Source organism: Hippopotamus amphibius, chromosome 4 (assembly GCF_030028045.1).
Source record: "Hippopotamus amphibius kiboko isolate mHipAmp2 chromosome 4, mHipAmp2.hap2, whole genome shotgun sequence".
In the NCBI taxonomy this organism is placed as follows: domain Eukaryota; kingdom Metazoa; phylum Chordata; class Mammalia; order Artiodactyla; family Hippopotamidae; genus Hippopotamus; species Hippopotamus amphibius.
Window position 1 is genome coordinate 121,252,598 of NC_080189.1, and position 18,639 is coordinate 121,271,236.

Sequence of the window (18,639 nt, forward strand, 5' to 3'; positions counted from 1 at the left end):
TCCCCACTTGGTGTCCATATGTTTGTTCTCTACATCTGTGTCTATTTCTGCCTTGCATTTCCTCTTTCATAGTTGTTGGCATTTGCCTTATGTATTGAGGTGTTCCTATATTGGGTGCATATATATTTATAATTGTTATCTCCTCTTCTTGGATGGATCCCTTGATCTTTATGTAATGTCCTTTCTTGTCTCTTGTAACATTTTTTATTTTAAAGTCTGTTTTATCTGAGTATTTATCTGGAGTATTGCTACTCCAGCTTTCTTTTGATTTCCATTTGCATGGAATATCTTTTTCCATCCCCTCACTTTCCATCTGTATGTGTCCCTAGGTCTGAAGTGGGTCTCTTGTAAACAGCATATATCTGGGTCTTGTTTTTGTATCCATTCAGCCAGTCTGTGTCTTTTGGTTGGTGCATTTAGTCCATTTACATTCAAGGTAATTGTCAATATGTATGTTCCTATTACCATTTTCTTAATTGTTTTGTTTTTGCTTCTGTAGGTCCTTTTCTTCTCTTATGTTTCCCGCTTAGAGAAGTTCCTTTAGCATTTGTTGCAGGGCTGGTTTGGTGGTGCTGAATTCTCTTAGCTGTTGCTTGTCTGTAAAGCTTTTGATTTCTCCCTCGAATCTGAATGAGATCCTTGCTGGGTAGAGTATTCTTAGTTGTAGGTTCTTCCCTGTCATCACTTTAAATATATCATGCCACTCCCTTCTGGCTTGCAGAGTTTCTGCTGAGACATCAGCTGTTAACCTTATGGGAGTTTCCTTGTATATTTGTCATTTTTCCCTTGTTGCTTTTAATAACTTTCCTCTGTCTTTAATTTTTGTCAGTTTGACTACTATATGTCTTGGCGTGTTTCTCCTTGGGTTTATCCTGCCTGGGACTCTCTGTGCTTCCTGCACTTGGGTAGCCATTTCCTTTCCCATGTTAGGGAAGTTTTCAACTATAATCTCTTCCAATATTTTCTCAGGTCCTTTCTCTCTCTCTTCTCCTTCTGGGACCCCTATAATGCGAATGTTGGTGCGTTTAACATTGTCCCAGAGGTCTCTTAGGCTGCCTTCAGTTCTTTTCATTCTTTTTTCTTTATTCTTTTCTGCATCAGTGATTATCACCATTCTGTCTTCCAGGTCACTTATTCGCCCTTCTGCCTCAGTTAATCTGTTATTGGTTCCTTCTAGTATATTTTTCTTTTCTTTTTTTTATAATACACATATTTTTATTTTGCCATCCATCAATTTTGCTAATTTATACAAGATCCCCATGGATACCAAAATCTTCTGATGCTCAAGTCCCTTACAGTCAGCCCTCCATATCTGCGATTTCTGCATCTGCAGATACAGAGGGACCACTATATCAGGTAGTGTATTTTTCATTTCAGTTATTGTGTTGCATATCTCTGTTTGTTTGCTCTTTAATTCTTCCAGGTCTTTGGTAAACTTTTCGATCTTTGCATCCAGTCTTTTTTCAAAGTCCTGGATCATCTTCACCATCATTATTCTGAATTCTTTTTCTGGAAGGGTGCCTATCTCCTCTTCATTTAGTTGTTTTTCTGGTGTTTTATCCTGTCCCTTCATCTGGTACAAAGTCTTTTGCCTTTTCATTTTCTCTATCTTTCTGTGGCTGTGGTTTTCAGTTCCACAAGAAGAAATACTTCTGATACTGCTTGATACTGCTGTCTGCCCTCTTATGGAGGAAGCTATCTATCTCCAGTTGATTCTAATGTGCAAACAAGTTTGGGAAGCACCGCTGCAGTTCAAGGGCAGTCATTAGCTCATGGCATTGTCCCCCCTTGAGCACTTATTCAAGTACTCAGTGAGAGAAAGATAGAAATACAGGTGTTACCTGAATATAGGAAGGCTTCTCAATTAACATCTGGTTGCTCCTAAGGCCTTGTTCTGTGACCATTGGTATGCACTGCATCTGGAAACCAGTGATATTTATTTTCCTGTGTTTGTTTCTTAGCACTTATATTGACATGTAGGTATGCCAGGTTCTGCTTTAAGATGGTAGCTGGCATCATTACTCTCAACTGTCCAGGCTGCCCCAGTTCTTCTGACTAAATGCTGCAGGGTCATTTTGGAGTGCACTTCTGTCTCTTAGATACTGGCAAGTCTTTTGGATACTTCACTCTTTCTCACAACAGGCTCTTCCCCTTTGTTCTCCCTTAGTAACCTGGTGGAGCTGTTAGGATTTTGTACTTAATTTTTTTTATTCTTTTTTAAAAAAATTAGTTAGTTAATTTTTATTCTTTTACTCTTTAATCTTATAACAGCTTCCAAACCAATGTATGATTCTAATCTCTCCCTTCTCTAATCCATCCTATTTTCTAGATTGTTGCATCTAAGTCTACATTTAATCCATTACTTCTAAGGCTGTCATTTTACAGACTTTCTAGACTGATGTTCAAAGGTTTGAGCAGTCAAAATTCTACACATCTAACACTGCTTACTTCACATTATTCCCCTGTATGTGTCTGTGTTCTAGTTAGTTTCTGTACTCTTATTAGTTTTTTTCCTGCTCATTCCGCTGGGTTCAGACCAGTCCCTCTGAGGAGAATCGCCCTCTCAACTCATTTTTCAAGGCCCAGATAAATCTCATGACTCCTATGGACACTGTATTTATCACAAAAACTGAGTGAGATTCTCTCCTTCTGAGGAGGCTTATAGAACTGACTCTGCCATCAGTAGGGCCCTTAGCTTATGATGGTTTGTAGTAGAGAGATTTGAGTACCTGCATTATGTCACTCTGTTGCAGGTTTCTGGAGAGCACGGACTATATCATAAACGTCTTTTGCCCTTCACAGCAGCAACCAGCTCAAGGCCTCCCACATACATAATCAGTGCACCATAAATACTTGTTAGCTTGCATGAGTGACAACTAGAAGAAACGGTTGTAAATAAATAGGCCGTTTTATAGCATCTTCCTACATTACACTATGTTCTCTTGAATATTTGACCTCCATGCATTTTTCTTGCAGTCTTTCCAGCTAGTTCTTAGGAAAGTAAGAAGCTCGTAACACTGATTTTCCCCTGTGTGAATTTGTAAGACAGAAGCACAAAAAGGAAAGCATGCTTCTCAGACTGCACTGAAATAAAATCTCCCCTAGCTATCTTGTAATTTTATTGCAGGATATAAATACCAGCTTTATAGATCTGAGAGGGAATCTTTCTGCCGAGTCAGCAAAACCATATTATGAAAATATTTGTTTGAATCTAGAATTGGTAATTTTAAAACAACTTCAACAGAGTGTGCTTTTCTTTTGGCTTCTTTATTTTTAATGCCTTATGAAACTGTTGCAGCCTCTCTCCCTTTGCTCTGCCATTGTTTGACATGTACATCAGTGACCTAAAGTTAAATGAGCTGGCAACAAGATTTTCCTTCTTCTAAAATGTGACCCTGGAAGAATTTATCATTTGAAATGGGCTTTTAAAATTCTTATGTAGAAAGCAGTAGGAAGATTTATGTTGTTAAAAGTACCTCTGTACTAAATGAAAGCAACTACAGATTTTTTTTTTTTTAATTGAAACTACCCACAGGTATTGTCAAAATGATCTCTCAATGAAGTGGAAATGGTACAGTATCTCCTGGGGGTCAAAGTAACTGTTTATTTATACTTAGCAAAACAGCTCAACCACTCAGGCACAGAAAATTTACATGGCATAATGGGTTTAAAATTGCCCCAAATTCCTACGGTTTATCCCATAAAGAGGTAGGATCTCTCTCTCACCTCTTGAATCCAGGACATGTTTTGTAACTTGTTCTGATCAAATGTTGGGATGGAAGTCATGCTGAGCACCTTCTAAGCAATGCCTCCAGACACTTGCAGCTTCCATTCTTACTTGCTTGGATTCTGTCAGCTTGGGAATAAGCCCAATCTGGTCTCCTTGGAAATGAGACAGCACAATGAGATAGAGACCCTAAACTTGTGGCCAAGTCCACGTGGAACCAGCCAGTCCCCAGCCAACATGAGAACTGGCCACAAACCATCAGTGAGCCCAGCTGACACCAAGTAGGACAGAAGCAATGCTCAGCTGCACCCAGTCCACCTCAACAGACTCCTGAACAAATGAATGGCTGTTTCAAGCCACCAAGTTTGGGGGTTGTTTGTTACCCAGCAATAACTACTGATAGCTGTGACTTGGGGGGGTTTTGTAATCGAGCATGGAAATTTCAAGAATTATAAACTGAATAGTAAATAAAACATTTATAAATAAATTGGATTGGTTTGTATATGATTTTTTACTTCTTCCTTGCTATTAAGAAGAATCCACCATTATAACATCTTTGCTAGGAGGTAATAAAGCGGAAGTAACTAGACTTGAAAAATATAAAGACAGTCTAAAACCTACAAATATATATATTTACTGTGTACTATTTATCATGTACCAATGTTTACCATCTAGAATATAGCAGTGAATCCAATAAAGAAAGGTAGAGATATTTTAGACATGGGGAGGGGGAGGGGGAAGATAATTTTTTTTTGAAGTCCAATGATGAAAGTTACAAAGGAAAGTAAAGCAGACTAAGAAATAAAGCATGACAGAATAGGGGAGGCTCATTCCAGGTGCATAAAAGAGCAGGTGCACAGTGTGGTGTCGAGGCACATTGCGTGATGGTGGGGTACCAGGAGAGCTAGTAGGGTTGGTGCTGTTTGTGGTAGGGAGGATGAAGAGGAAGGGATGGCTGTGTCAAGCCTTTGTAAGAACTTTGGGTTTTATTCTTAAGTGTGAAGGGAAATCTTGTTAGAGCAAGTCAGTAATATGATCAGATTTCTATTTTAAAAGGATTACTCTACTTTGTAGAGCATAAACTAAAGGGAACCAAGACAGAAGCAGGGAGACCCGTGAGAGAGCTATTATGGAAGACCTGATCACTAGCCTCATGAAAGCAGTTTGACCAAAGGTAATATTTTTTGAGGTCCTGAAAGAATTTAATATCTAAAAGGTATTATGGAAGTGGAAAGAACATAGACTTTGGAGTGATACAGAACTTTTTCTTACATCTCTGGGATTTATGTGATGCCAGGCAACCTAGTTGATATTTCTGAGCTGTAGTTTCCATACAGTTAATTGAGTTGTAAGGATTACATGCATAATGTATATTATGTGCCAAGCTGAGAATTTGCAATTATGAGAATTAGCTACACTTATTAACCAGTCCTCATAAATATGTGATTAACCATTTACTTAGTTTTAAAGTAAAAGATCCAAAACAAAGACCTACCACCAAAAGTCCAGTGATAGATGGCAAAGATAGAGCAAACGAATTCAATATGGAGAGAATGTAGAACTCTAATTCAGTATTAGATACTTGAAGCTTGCTTAAAGTACCTTTTCATAAGGGGCAGCTGAAACACAGAAAGTGACTATTTTTCCGCAATTTTGTCATTCAAAGTATGAAAGTATACCTTTATTTCTAGTTTACCAAATAACGTAGCTCTGTTCATGTTTCACTTGGTTTAACAGTTTTGTAAAGTATGTTTATCACAGGTCAAATATACACAGGTCAAATATACATATGTTTGTATTTTTTCTCAAGAAATCAATTTGCTTTAAAACTGTATTTTCTCCTAATTTCTGTTTTTTTTCCACATATTAATTTTCCCTCAAAACCAGTAGTATAAACTTAGGAAATGAGAAAAACTAAAATAGTATGAGACATGTTATCATTTATTTTTTAAAAATTTATTGTGAAAGATGTGAAAATTTTGATGGTGAGGGTTTAAAAAATATATAAATAAATGGAGAATTATCTGTAATTTATTTCACCATTTCTAAGTTTGAAAATAATTACCCAAAATAACATGTCCTCTTTTTCTGTCCTAATGTTAGATTTTTAAATGTAATTCCAAAATTCCAATGACGTAAATATAATTTCATTTAGAGGTAAATGTCAATATCTGTAGCTAGACAACTAATAGAATTGGATGCTAGATTTGCTATAACAGCCAACAGTATTCTCACAAAACTTGGTTAGGTTAAATATCTTGATGATTCTCTCTACTAGCATAATGTGACATATACTATTAATGGTGAAAGTAGTTTCCTTGATTGCTGTGCTTTCTGTGCTTGTTCTTTTAGAGATATATTTTGATAATAAAAGTGGTATGCTTAGAGGCAAGGCAATTATGTAAAATTCTGTAAAAGGAGGTTTTCAGAATGGCACTATTTGTGAAAATTGTTCTCCAAAATTAGTGGCTGTAGAACATTGCTCACTCTGTTAATTATGGACTGCAAGGTGATCTCTGATGTGTGAGGAGAATTCATACCTCAATAAGGGTTAGTAGCATAAAAATGTAGAATGTCTGAAGTTTGTTGTTGTTGTTGTTGTTGTTGTTGTTGTTGTTGTTACTTGAGATATTCACGTCAACAAAAGTAGTATCTAACAGCCTTTAATAATTTCCAACATATTTTCACATGTTTATCTCAAGTGGACTTAACTCTGAAGTTGTGACATTATTATTATTCTAAATTATAGAATGTAATTAGATTCTGATTCTAAGTATGACAAGTGATATCAAATCTCCTTTGCAAAATTCCACTCACAACTGATCTATTGCATATTAATCACTGCCTTACTCTAGGGGGTTAAGATTTTAAAGACATGAGAAATTAATACAATTTTTTAAAGACAAGGAAAATTTCATTCTTTTACATTAAAGGAGTAATAATATGGAAAAAATCTGAATAATTATAAATATATTAATACCTGTCACTTGAAATACTAGACTGAATAATTTGGGAAGAGTAATTGTTACCTTAGAAATGAGAAGACTGACCAGTTCATAGGAGGAAATTACCCAACTTTTCCACAATGTTGGTTATGTGAACATTGACAACTGAGTTATAAGTTTTAGAAGTTGCTCCAGAGTAAAATTTCCCATAATCCTTGTAAAATTATAAATATCTCAACTTTTTTTCCTAAGAAATAGGCCAAGATAGAGAACTGTATGGATTTTCAAAAAGCCCTCCTATATTAGAAAGCTTGAATGGCAATTTTGATTAGCACTAGAGAATGACAATGAATTTTTAAAGGCAATAAATCTAGGGCTTTCTTACAAATCCAAATTTAATAAAGGAACTGTCTGTGCTATGGACTGAATTCTGTCTTCCTGAAATCCGTATGTTGAAGCTCTAACCCCCATATGGTTATATTTGGAGAAAGGGCCTTTAGGAGGTAACTAAGATTTCATTAGGTAGTAAGGGTGGGGCCCTATGGGATTGGTCTCCTTATAAGAGGAGGAGAGACACTAAAGAACTTTCTCTTGGCCCTTTGAGGACATAGCAAGAAGGCAGCCATCTACAAGCCAGGAAAAGAGATTTTCACAAAAACCAAATCAGCCAGAACCTTGATCTTAGGCTTCCCAGGCTCCAAAACTGTGAGAAATAAATTTTTGTTTTTTAAGCCACTCAGTCTATAGTCTTTTGTTACGGGAGCCTGAGCAGACTAAGACAGTATGTTTATAGTGTCCGAGTTCCAGCCCCATCATGAATGCTACATCTAGGATAGAAATATCCATATTTTTAGATTATGATGGTCTTTTTTGATTATCAGAACATCTTGAGGTCCCTCACACCATAGTTGTTTCTTTCTAGTTGATTGGAAAAATACACCAAGAATTATAGAGAAATTCAGTAACACTTTAAGATGAGCACACGTTTTCTGCATCACAATATATTGGGCATTTGAAAAATAATGCACACAAATACAGGACCTGTGATTGTTTCAGTTTGCACAGATAACGCGTAGTGTTCCCAGTGATTCCTACACTCCTTACAACAAGTCTGTTAATTTGCCTCCAATCTGGGGGCCAGTCTACAACTTACCAACAAGGATGATTAAGTACCTATTGAAATGGTACTATACTGTACAGTTACTATAACTAGCTACCTGTGTTTGTTCTTCAAACTGCACACTTGTATTTGTTTTGGTGGGTATCACTTAAGTAATGCAGAGTTTTCTGATTCACCCTTAGCAGTTTCTTCCCATTTGCCTTGTGGCGTTAGAATCTCAGAACCTTTGAGTTCTGAAAGGAATTTTCAGAGATACCTAATTCAATTCCTTATATAAAGTCCAGAATTTACAGTGACTATTTAGGCAGAAGCTGTACTTCAACCCAGATCTCCTTTGAGCTATGTCATTGTAATGCTAATTTTGTGCTTTTTAATAGAAATCTCATACATATTTTTAAACTTTTTCATGCATACATTTTTTCCCTAGGTTTTTGGAGCCTTCAGAGATCCGTGTAAATTGGCAGTGCACCTCTTTAGCAGCCACTGCATGATTGGGTATCACTTGCTTGTATTTATAAAAGATAAATTAAGATGTTAATTCACTCAGAACTGCCCCAGATTCTCTCTCTAGCCTGTTCTTTTTCTCCACTCTAAGACTGGGAATACTCTCCAAGTCTTATTCTTGCAAAAGTTGAAAGTTTCTACCAGGAGCAAATAAAACTATACTACATCCAGGGAGTAAATACTATTTGTTTCATTTAATAAATAAATCAGCAAAAACACATACCAACACATTCCAAAATGCCTGGAGATCTAGGCAATCACTTAATTGAATTATAGAGGTTTGATTTTGTTATTATTTTGGAAGATCATAAATAAGTGTGTTATGCTTCCTTGGCCTTAGAGTTTACCTCTCTCTGCAAAGCATGAGAGACAGTCTCATCTAAGAGAAATTGTTACTGGGAAAATGAAAACTATTTTACAATGGATATATTGCTGGAATCCCATATTTTATATGTGACATAGTAATGTGACTTCAGGATAAATTCACACACACACACCCCTCAACTAATTTTACATTCTTGAATGTCACTTAACTAAACTCTTGTGAAGAACTGGTAAAATAAATCATGCCTACCAAAGAGTCATGGACAAGCTATTGCTAAGAGGATAGACCATGCTGCAGATAGATCAAGTAGGTAAAAATCCTTAAAGAAGTGGCAAAGGCACCTGCAAGAAGCTGAAAATATGGAAAAGGTATGCATAATGAGAATTGGTGCAATCATCTGATTGATTTTAATTCTTCTGACACGATAAAGTAAATTAAATTGTATCCCATGTAATTGTTCTGAGTATCTGAAGAGAGTATTGCTGTAGTACTTGCTGATGTATATTGAAGGCTATTTGAAGATAATATGTGATTGCTCTTATCGGTGCTGAAATTGTGTGTGGCTAATTTAATAATCCTTTATATTCGGTACATATGCTTTTTAAATGTGCTTAAATACGTTGGTCAAATTTCATTCTTTGGCAACCCAGTGAAAGAAAGCTAAATACTCTCACTGGCTTTTTATTAACAGACATTAGATATTATGACCTATCTTCCTGCACCGCGTTCCCTGTAGGTCACATTCTTCTAATGTAGTTGGGAAAAGTGGGGTTTCAGGTGGGATTTTTATCCACCTCTCTTTCCATGTAGTCTACTCCTGTTTCATGATGCTTTCAATTCTCCCAGATCAGCTGGGAACCACTCCGCATTCAGCTGGGCAGCTCCTGCAGGTCCCGGACCCCTGTCGTCCCCATGTGATTTTACCTCTGGCAAAAGAGGGATTATAAGCGCAGGGGAGCTCACATTTTCAGTCCACTGAAATGAACTGAACGCGTAATTGACTTCAGTAAAGTGACAGAATTTGTTAGTGACCAAGCCTGTGAGAACTGGAGAGCAGATCACCTGCCTGCAAGTTTAATGGTTTAGTCCACACCCCGTTTCCCTTCCCCGCAGTCCTTCCTGCCTTCCATCCTCTATCCACAACTTTGTCGGAATGTAGCTATGTCTCAGCCTACTGCCTCTTTGTGAAATCCTTAATAACATTCCTAAAAAAACACCAGCAGATTATACTAGGATAATAACTAAAAGGAAAACAGCAGCGACTCCTTAAAATTCTCTCGTAGAATTATCGCCATTGCCAAGATGTAGCAGGGCTATTGAGGAATTCAGCATTTTCTCCCATACTTTCTATCACAGTGTTTCTCACTAAAATATATTGTATCTTATACACATGAAACAAATGATTTCTGCGTAATGAATGAACAAAGAAGAGAGATGATTTAGCGATGCTTCTATAAAATGCTTAAAATAATTTTATAAAGATTCAAACTCTAAGCAATCCCTCACTCAAAATTTAGTAGAAGTGAGTATTTTCATGTTTCTATTAACACTGATTTCATTTACCTTAAATAGTGGAAAAAAATGCACTCTACATCAATTAAGTTGTTGAAACCAGTATTCTAAAGAAAAGGTTTAATGGAAATTTATATACCAACTATTTCACAGAGCAATTTTAAGTTATTGACCTTGAAGCTCTACACTGAGTATGAGTATCTAATTTATAGTGTGATAAAGGAGTCTTCTTTAAGCACTTTTCAAAGTACTTATATAGATATTCTGTATTATCTGTATGTAACATCGTGGCCTTGTGTCTCTTGATATATATTTTGGTGGTTTGATTCCAAAGAATCAGCAACTAATACTTTTAAGCATCTTCACAGATTTGTTAATGCATTATTTGTAGAAAAAGAAAAGAAAGTGGTTACATATTAATGTTTATTTTAAAAATTCAAATAATACAGATTAAGGGAAAAAAATACTCTCCAAATCCCATCATCTGGAAATAACCAATATAACAGCTTCTCTATTCCTGTGACCATGTTTGATTCACCCCTGAGTTGATTTGGTTGTATAATTAGGTCTTCCATTCTTAAGAAAGTCTCATGTATGGTACATTCCCCCTGTATTTGTGGGTATTAGAAATATGTTTGTTGCCTTTATAATTAAATTACAAATCAGGCAAAAATTCCTTGAATCACAACTTTCTTCTCTTAGATTGTACAGCCATTTTTTCCACTGGGTATTATGAAGAAGTAACAGACTATCCAAGGTTTTTTTTGTTCTTTATAGATGACTTGATTTGTTTTGCTAGATGCCTATAAGACTTCTCATTCTTTTTTTAATCTATGAGAAATTTCACCAGAAAATTTCTTAATATTCAAATTTTTACTGCAAATTTACTTGGGGCATGGTGTGTAGATTCAAGTCTTTATCTCAGAAAAAAAATTGTTCTAGTACACTTAAAAAAAAACCTGTTTGAGCCAACTATGTATATATGTATATATATGTATATATATATATACACACACGTATATATCTTTTTTAAAATACTTTGATTATCTGTCTTAAATATATACTTCATCCTTCTTTTCCATTTCATCTTATGAACATCTCAACACTTTCTTCTGTGTCCTGACTAGCAATTAGTCATATTTATTCTGCCCTTGTTACTACTAATGATTTCATCTCTGTAATTTTTTTCCTGAGTATTGCCAGCTCACTTTTTTCCTCCTCTGTTATTTGATCATGTCCTTTTGATTTCTTATATCAACATGATTTTTTTAGATCACTATTTTTTAACTCTTTGTTTTTGAGGAGTTTTATATACATAAATAATATTTTAAAATAGCTTTACCTTTAAATGTAGTATATGGCCCTTGTGAAATCATTTATATAAGAATGTAACATATTTGGTATATGTTAACACCTGGCAAGAGCCTTTCAAATTATACTATTTTTAAATTTACTATGAAACTACCTTTGAAAGGTAACCGATTGAGCAAATGCTAAATAGCTTTACCTAAGAACTTTGACTGTTTTATGTATCCATGTATTTCAAATGACTAGCACAGTGATGTTCATACAATATATTCTTGATTTTTTAAAACAATTCTTAATGAAATGAATTTCGATTTTGAATGCTGTTACTACATAAAGCAGTGTGAGGCATCCATAAAAATTATCCAACATAAAATCAACTTAACATCCACGATAGAAGAAAAGACAACATTGGGGTTAGGAATTGTGTAAACTGATTGTTGCAGAATGGTTAGGCCACGGTTACGAAGACTTTTTCTCCTTATTTTTGGTGTATGTCCTCTGTTTACAGCTGCACATTTCCAGGTATATTTGAAAAGCATGAATTTATAGGATTTATAGCTACCTACTGTGCAATCTACTTTCAGTAACAGTTGGTTTCCTAAATGAATTGGCAAGTAGGCATATCACAGTGGTGTTTTCTTTTATTTTCTATGATGTTAGAAATAGTTTGCTTTTGAGCAGAATAGGAAAATCTTTGTGCCTGAAGTGGCTTTTGGCAAAGCTTTAAGTACCATTAACTCCTATAAAGGACAGGATGTGGTTTGAATAATTTAGTAGTGCTAAGATGTCATATTTTTGAGACATCTATTTTATGGCTTTCCTGAATAACTGAGCCAAACACCTCTCCCAGGAATTTAACAACTTCTGTCTCTAAATCCCTAGGTAAACAATAAATTGTCTTCCTCTTTGAATAGAAGTTGCCATGACAACTTGGCAAGCTTGGGCTACAGAAGTCAAATACCAAGTAGTTGAAAAGCTTTAGCTTTCAGTCTTTCGAAAGATGTGATGTTGTTTTGAGAAGTTCTGATTTGAGTGAAAATGAAGGTGTATGTTCACATAGCCATATGAGTAACTGTAATTACTGATTACTGACAAAAATATGTACATTTTTGCAGCCCATCCATTGTTTAGCACAATGATATTCATTATTTATGTTAACTTCAAGACTATGTCTTGATTAATTACAGAGATTTAGGGGTTAAGGGAAATACCAAAGTCATTTTAGATATGTTGATTGCAACAATTATACTGAACTCTATACTGAAAGTTTGTAATATTAAAGAAAATATCTATTTGGCAATTATATAAGAATTTGACAGCATAATGAAATCTGTTACATAATTCATCTAAAGATTACACCTCTGACCTCAGTGTTGCTGAACTCTTTATAAAAATACTGGCAATAGGGAGAAAAAAAATTAAAATTTTAATTTAGACTCATTGAATATTTTCTTCAAAGTCATCCTTTTATACCATTCATTGAAAAACTGAATGAATCATTATCATTTGTTATTCAGACTTGATGATTTCTGGCAGGTTAGATACAAGTTTCTTTTCCTTCTGTGTGATTTGCTAGAATATCAGATATGAATGGGAAGTGTTTGTTATCCAGATCTATAAATCTATAGATAAGGTTGTCATTTAACATTGCTTAAGTCTCTTTTCATGCAAGTTTAAGGAAACTTGTTTGTCAGTTAGTGTTCTTTTGGCTGATAATAACTCAACTCAAGGTGTCTTAACAATAGAAGAGATTGAATGGTTCATCTAAGTGGTTGAACAAGCCCAGGAATTGGCACACTTAGATATACTTGGTCAGGGATCTGGCTTTTTCTTTGCCTTGCTTATGGTTCTGTCCTTATCTATGTTTGCTTTTTCCTCGGGCAGGGTTCCCTCTAGGTAGCACAATGGTGGCAGTAGTTCCAAGTCTCACACCTACACATTTCAGCAATCAGAATCAGGGAAATTATCTCTTCTCTACCTAATCTCCTGGATGTCTCACTAATTGGTTCTTCTTAGCTTATGTGCTCATCATGCCCACCAACCATTGCTGCCAGTGGAGTACACATGCAGAATGGCTTATGTCCAATGTCAAGGAGGGTGCTCACCACAGAAAGCTCCCAACAGTGAAGCACCAGACAACGGGAAAGAGTTGAAGGCACAACCACAATGCTTGTTACTCTCCTGGAACCTAAGCAACCAGTGTCATCATGTTCTGGAAGCAAGGGCTGGAAAACCATTAGGATAGAAGCTCTCTTGAGTTCCATAGAATCTTATTCCTACTTCTTTCTTTGCAAATCTCCTTTTTTCTTCTTTCTCTGCAGAACTTCTTTCTTATCTTTCATTGTGGGTATGCTCGCAATTTGTATGTGATATCTAGAGTTTAATTGGAGATTTTCCTAGAATTTTTATTTTTTTAAAAATTTACTGTTAACATTTAATCGCTTTTCTCAAGATGTACATTTGGGGTCATATTTTTTTCTTTTAGTCATGAAGCAAAATCTATTTAGAATATTAGTTAGAATATCCCTTTCCTCTATGTAGCCATATGTATAATGACTTGTGAATAGGTACATGGGATTCTTATTTTGACTGGATTTCAAGAATAATTATATTTTTTTAATTAGCACTTAAATAATAAGTGCATTAGACAAAATTCCATCAGACACTTTATTATTCAAATCATAGCCCTCTATTCACTAAACGTTAATCTTACATATACCTGAATGTTTTAAGATATATTAAAATATATAAATGTTTTAAAATATATTGTTTAGTGACTTCTCAAATGGATAAGCACAATTACATTTCATGATAAAACAAACAACAAAAGAACTAATTGAGATTCGAATTAGTCAAGAATCATAGGATTTTTCTGGGTGTTCCTCAGCAAAATTGTCTTTTAAAACGTTTAAATCTCTTCATTGAGTGAGAAACATGAAAAATAAAGGTTATGTGACAGGTACCATGTTGATATCAATAATGAGAATTTAAATAAAAGTAGAATTTAACATTCCAAATTATAGGGAAAACATGTATTATCTCAATTTCTAGGACCATTAAATGAAAGCAGGGCCTAATATAACCCTAGTTTAAAAGGAGAAGTTTGAATTTGTTGTCACTCAATAGTAATTACAGCTCAGGTTTTCAGAGAATACTAGTTCCAGAAGTGACATTTTTTGTTTGGGCAGCAGCAGTTAGGCCCTAACATTACTGTTTTAGAAAAGACTATTTACACAGAGTGTTCATTTGTCTTTAAGTTTTGTTTATATAACAGTTTATTTTAAAGAGGTTTATTATTTTTAAAATCTAATTCACTTTCCTTAGAGGTTATTTAACTCATATGGCTATTTTGAAGAATACTAATACTTCTAATTTCAGTAGAATCATTTTTGTTTGTTCTTTTATGAATTTTAGGAATACCTTTGTTCTTTGCTTCTTTTTTTCTTTTGAGGGCTGACTTTTTTTCTTCTTTTTAATGAAACTGTGTATAACTGTAAATTATATGTTTGATATATATAATGATTTTAATGCTTCTCTTAAAAAGGGGGTCAGAAGGAAGAATTTTGATTCTAGGACAATAAAGGTATTACAAAAATGTAACTGATGTGAAAAAACATCCATTACATGTTGCACTCTAAATTCACCTGAAAAAGAAAAAAAAATGCTACAAGTAGATTCATCTTAGAGGTGTTATTTTAAATAGCAATCAGTATCAACACAAAGCTTATAATAAGAAGCACATGTGATTACCTCTGTCTTTGCTTGCCGCAATTCTGGCACACTCTCATGTTTAGGGTAAAAAAAAATATTTAAACAACTCTAAGGAAAGAACAAAATAGACTGATAAAATAGAGAAATTTCAAGAAGGCATAATCCTAAGTAAAATTTATTTTTTTTCCTTCTAAACTAGAAATTAGAATGCTTTTGGCAAATTTAGCTAGTTCTGAGTAGTCACTGAAAAAAATAAATGCTTCTCCTTTTTTCCTACCTTTATTGAGATATAAATGATATGTAACATTGTGCAAGTTTAAGGAGTACAGCATGTTGATTTTTTTTTAAGCTCTTTATTGGAGTATAATTGCTTTACATTGTTGTGCCAGTTTCTGCTGTACAACAAAGTGAATCAGCTGTATTTATACATATATGCCCATATCCCCTTCCTGCCGCCAGCATGTTGATTTGATACACTTATATACTGACAAAGCTAACCACCATAGCATCAGCTAACATCTCCATCACGTCACCTTGTTACCATTTCTTTTTTGTGATGAGAACATTTACGATCTACAATCTTAGCAACTTCCAAGTATAGAGTACAGTATTGTTAGATATAGTCACCATGCTGTACATTAGATCCCCAGAACTTAATCATCTTATAACTGCAAGTTTGTAGCTTTGACCAACATCTCCGCATTTTACCCCCTTCCAGCCCCTGGTCACCACCATTCTAATCTGTTTCTGTGAGTTTGGCTTTTTTAGATTCCACATATAAGTGATATCACACGGTATTTATCTTTCTCTATCTGATTTAGCACAGTACACTTAAGGTCCATCCATACCTGTGTTCTTGATGTGCATTATTCTCTATTATTACAGGAGGACACAGATCATAATTACTATATATCTCGGATATACGGTCCATCTGATTCTGCCAGCCGGGATTTGTGGGTGAACATAGACCAAATGGAAAAGGACAAAGTGAAGATTCATGGAATACTGTCCAATACTCATCGACAAGCTGCAGTAAGTACTTTGACATTTGACTCTTTTTTTCTGCTGTGAAAACATTTTTGCTTCAATTGACATATTAACATTGTTTGTTGTGATCATTTTTCAAGTATATTTAGTTCAGTGGCAGTTTAGATTAATAACTGCATGTAAGATGCTATAGAAAATGATGAATTATTTTGAGAAGCCACCATTACTTTAACCATTAATTAATTATTAATGGTTAATTAATGATCATTAATTAACCATTAATTTCTCCAGTAAGTATGATGAGTTGCATGTTCAATTCAAAGTTGAGATTTATCTTGGATGATTTTCAGTTTTCCTGTAATCCATGCATTTAGAAAATATTTTAAAAAATTACATTAATTTGCTATCTTCCATTTTACATGAGTTTATTACTCTTGGTCTGAAAAAGATTTAACCAAGAACATTCATGATTCGGATAAACACATGTAGACCACATTATAGTTTTAAGTGAAGAAGTTTAACATAAAATAAAATAATTAAATCTAGAAGGCTCCAAACATATTTCAAGCCTGAGCCTAAATCATTTTCCAGGGGTGGTTCCTTAAACAAATGATTTAACTATTCTGAGGCGCAGGTTCTGCATCTATATAGTGGAGTTGACGGGGGTTATTAAAACAGGCCTCACTTAGCTTACACAGTCACTGATATCCTGTTCTGTGTGTCAGGTTGAATGCTTACATGTATTAGTTTTTTCGATCGTCACAACAATTCTATGATTTAAATATTATAACCATCTAGGTATTGCAGATAAAAGAACTTAATCTTGGAAAAATCAGCCTGCTGAAGGGTCTCCGTCTAGTAAGCGGTGTGAGTCAGGTGTTGACTTAGGCAGTCAATCACCCATTCAAAATGCATGTTTAGAAGTTATTACACTTGATTTTCAGAATGTTCTTTGATAATCATCTTATAAGATGATGCCTGATTTAACATTTTAGAAGTTATTTAGTTTCATTGCCATGGATTATAGAGATGAGTTTACTATCAATGAATCCATGTCTTGTTCAGTTTAGCAGGACATAAGAAACAAAATAACTTGAACCTTTCAAGTGCAACTGCCATTATTGATACAAAGATAGAACTAATGGAGTAGTGGCTGATCTGATTTAAAAAGGCATTGATTTGATAAATGTAAAATATCAAAATTTTGGCCAACAGCCTTCATTGTATATATGTAGATGTTCCTATATCAGGAGATCAACTTCTAACAGTTAAAATGGAAATTAATTAGAATTCACCATGATAATTCATTGCGGCTGAGAAGCAAACGAAGTAGCCCCCTCCGCTTGCTGAAGTCCATCATCCCTTTTCCTTTCCACACTCAAGCAGTCTCGAGAAGATGACAGATTCAGCAATGATTCACTGTCTGGCTTAGAACAGATCTTCAAAAGAAGAGAAAACGAGAAAGATTAGATCAGGACCACGTTTTTCAGGAATGTATTGCCTTTGGCAATCTTCCCACTATATTGCAGTCCCTAATAGTGTGAAATATGCTTTGTAAGAGTTTGAACGTTGGCGTATCCACATGGGGATTCCATAAAGTGACTCAGTCCTGGGGTCAGCCACTGTGGGTGATATCTGTAAGCAGAGAAAGAAGTTCATCAGTTAAAATGTTCGCTGATTTCTTCTTACACGTTCTCCTGTGCTCCCCAAAGGGGAGGCAGTTCACATGTCCTGTCTTTCCTCACAGAAGATTTTTTCTCTTCGGAATAGGGTTTGCTTGGTTGCCTTGTAACAGTTCTCTGATAGTCTTAAGAAAAATTATGATGATATAAAAATCCATTTTTTTATCATTGTGATTTTGAGAGTGACATTGTGTGTTGCTTTCAACACCAAAGTTTGGCTTAAACACAAATGGAAAGACTTGAGCTAGAGCTTGAGCTTGTAACTCATCTGGTCCTCCATGCACTGATTTTTAAATATACATCATTGATAGAAACCTTTATTTTAGCTACTCTGCCATTGGTTTTCCATGAGAATCTAAGCCATTGTCAAGCATTTCTTAGTGTTAGAAATTGGTCCTCTATCCACTTTCTCTATCACCATCAACAGAGCACACACACACACACACAAACACTCACAGGTATACAACTTCCATATACAATAGAATTGATATTATTTACTTATTTTGGGGAAATTTGCCACTTGGACTCCTTCATTTAAGGACTTTTATATCTTAGAACATATAAATTTACTAGAATGTTTTATAGAAATATTTTATTTTATTCATTTTATTTTATAGTAATATTTATTACTAGAATATTTTATAAAAATTTTCTACATTCTTTCTTTCATAAGTATGATTGTTAATTATTAGCTTGAAGATTTCCAAATTGTAGAGAGTGATCCATTTCTTAATATTCCTTCAATTGGCCTCCCAGTCTTTCCAATCCCGCCTTGTTCTCTTGGCTCCATTTCTATTATGCCCCCCTTGGAGTAGAGC

General features: G+C 34.8%; 1 protein-coding gene across 1 annotated transcript in view; it reads left to right on the top strand.

Moving 5' to 3' along the window:
• The window catches only part of PLXDC2 (plexin domain containing 2), a 400,818-nt gene that overhangs the window by 183,632 nt on the left and 198,547 nt on the right, over nt 1–18,639 (top strand). Inside the window, exon 3 of the mRNA XM_057731187.1 lies at nt 16,038–16,184. Coding sequence (XP_057587170.1) covers nt 16,038–16,184 — 147 coding nt within the window. The remainder of the gene's footprint in view (nt 1–16,037; nt 16,185–18,639) is intronic.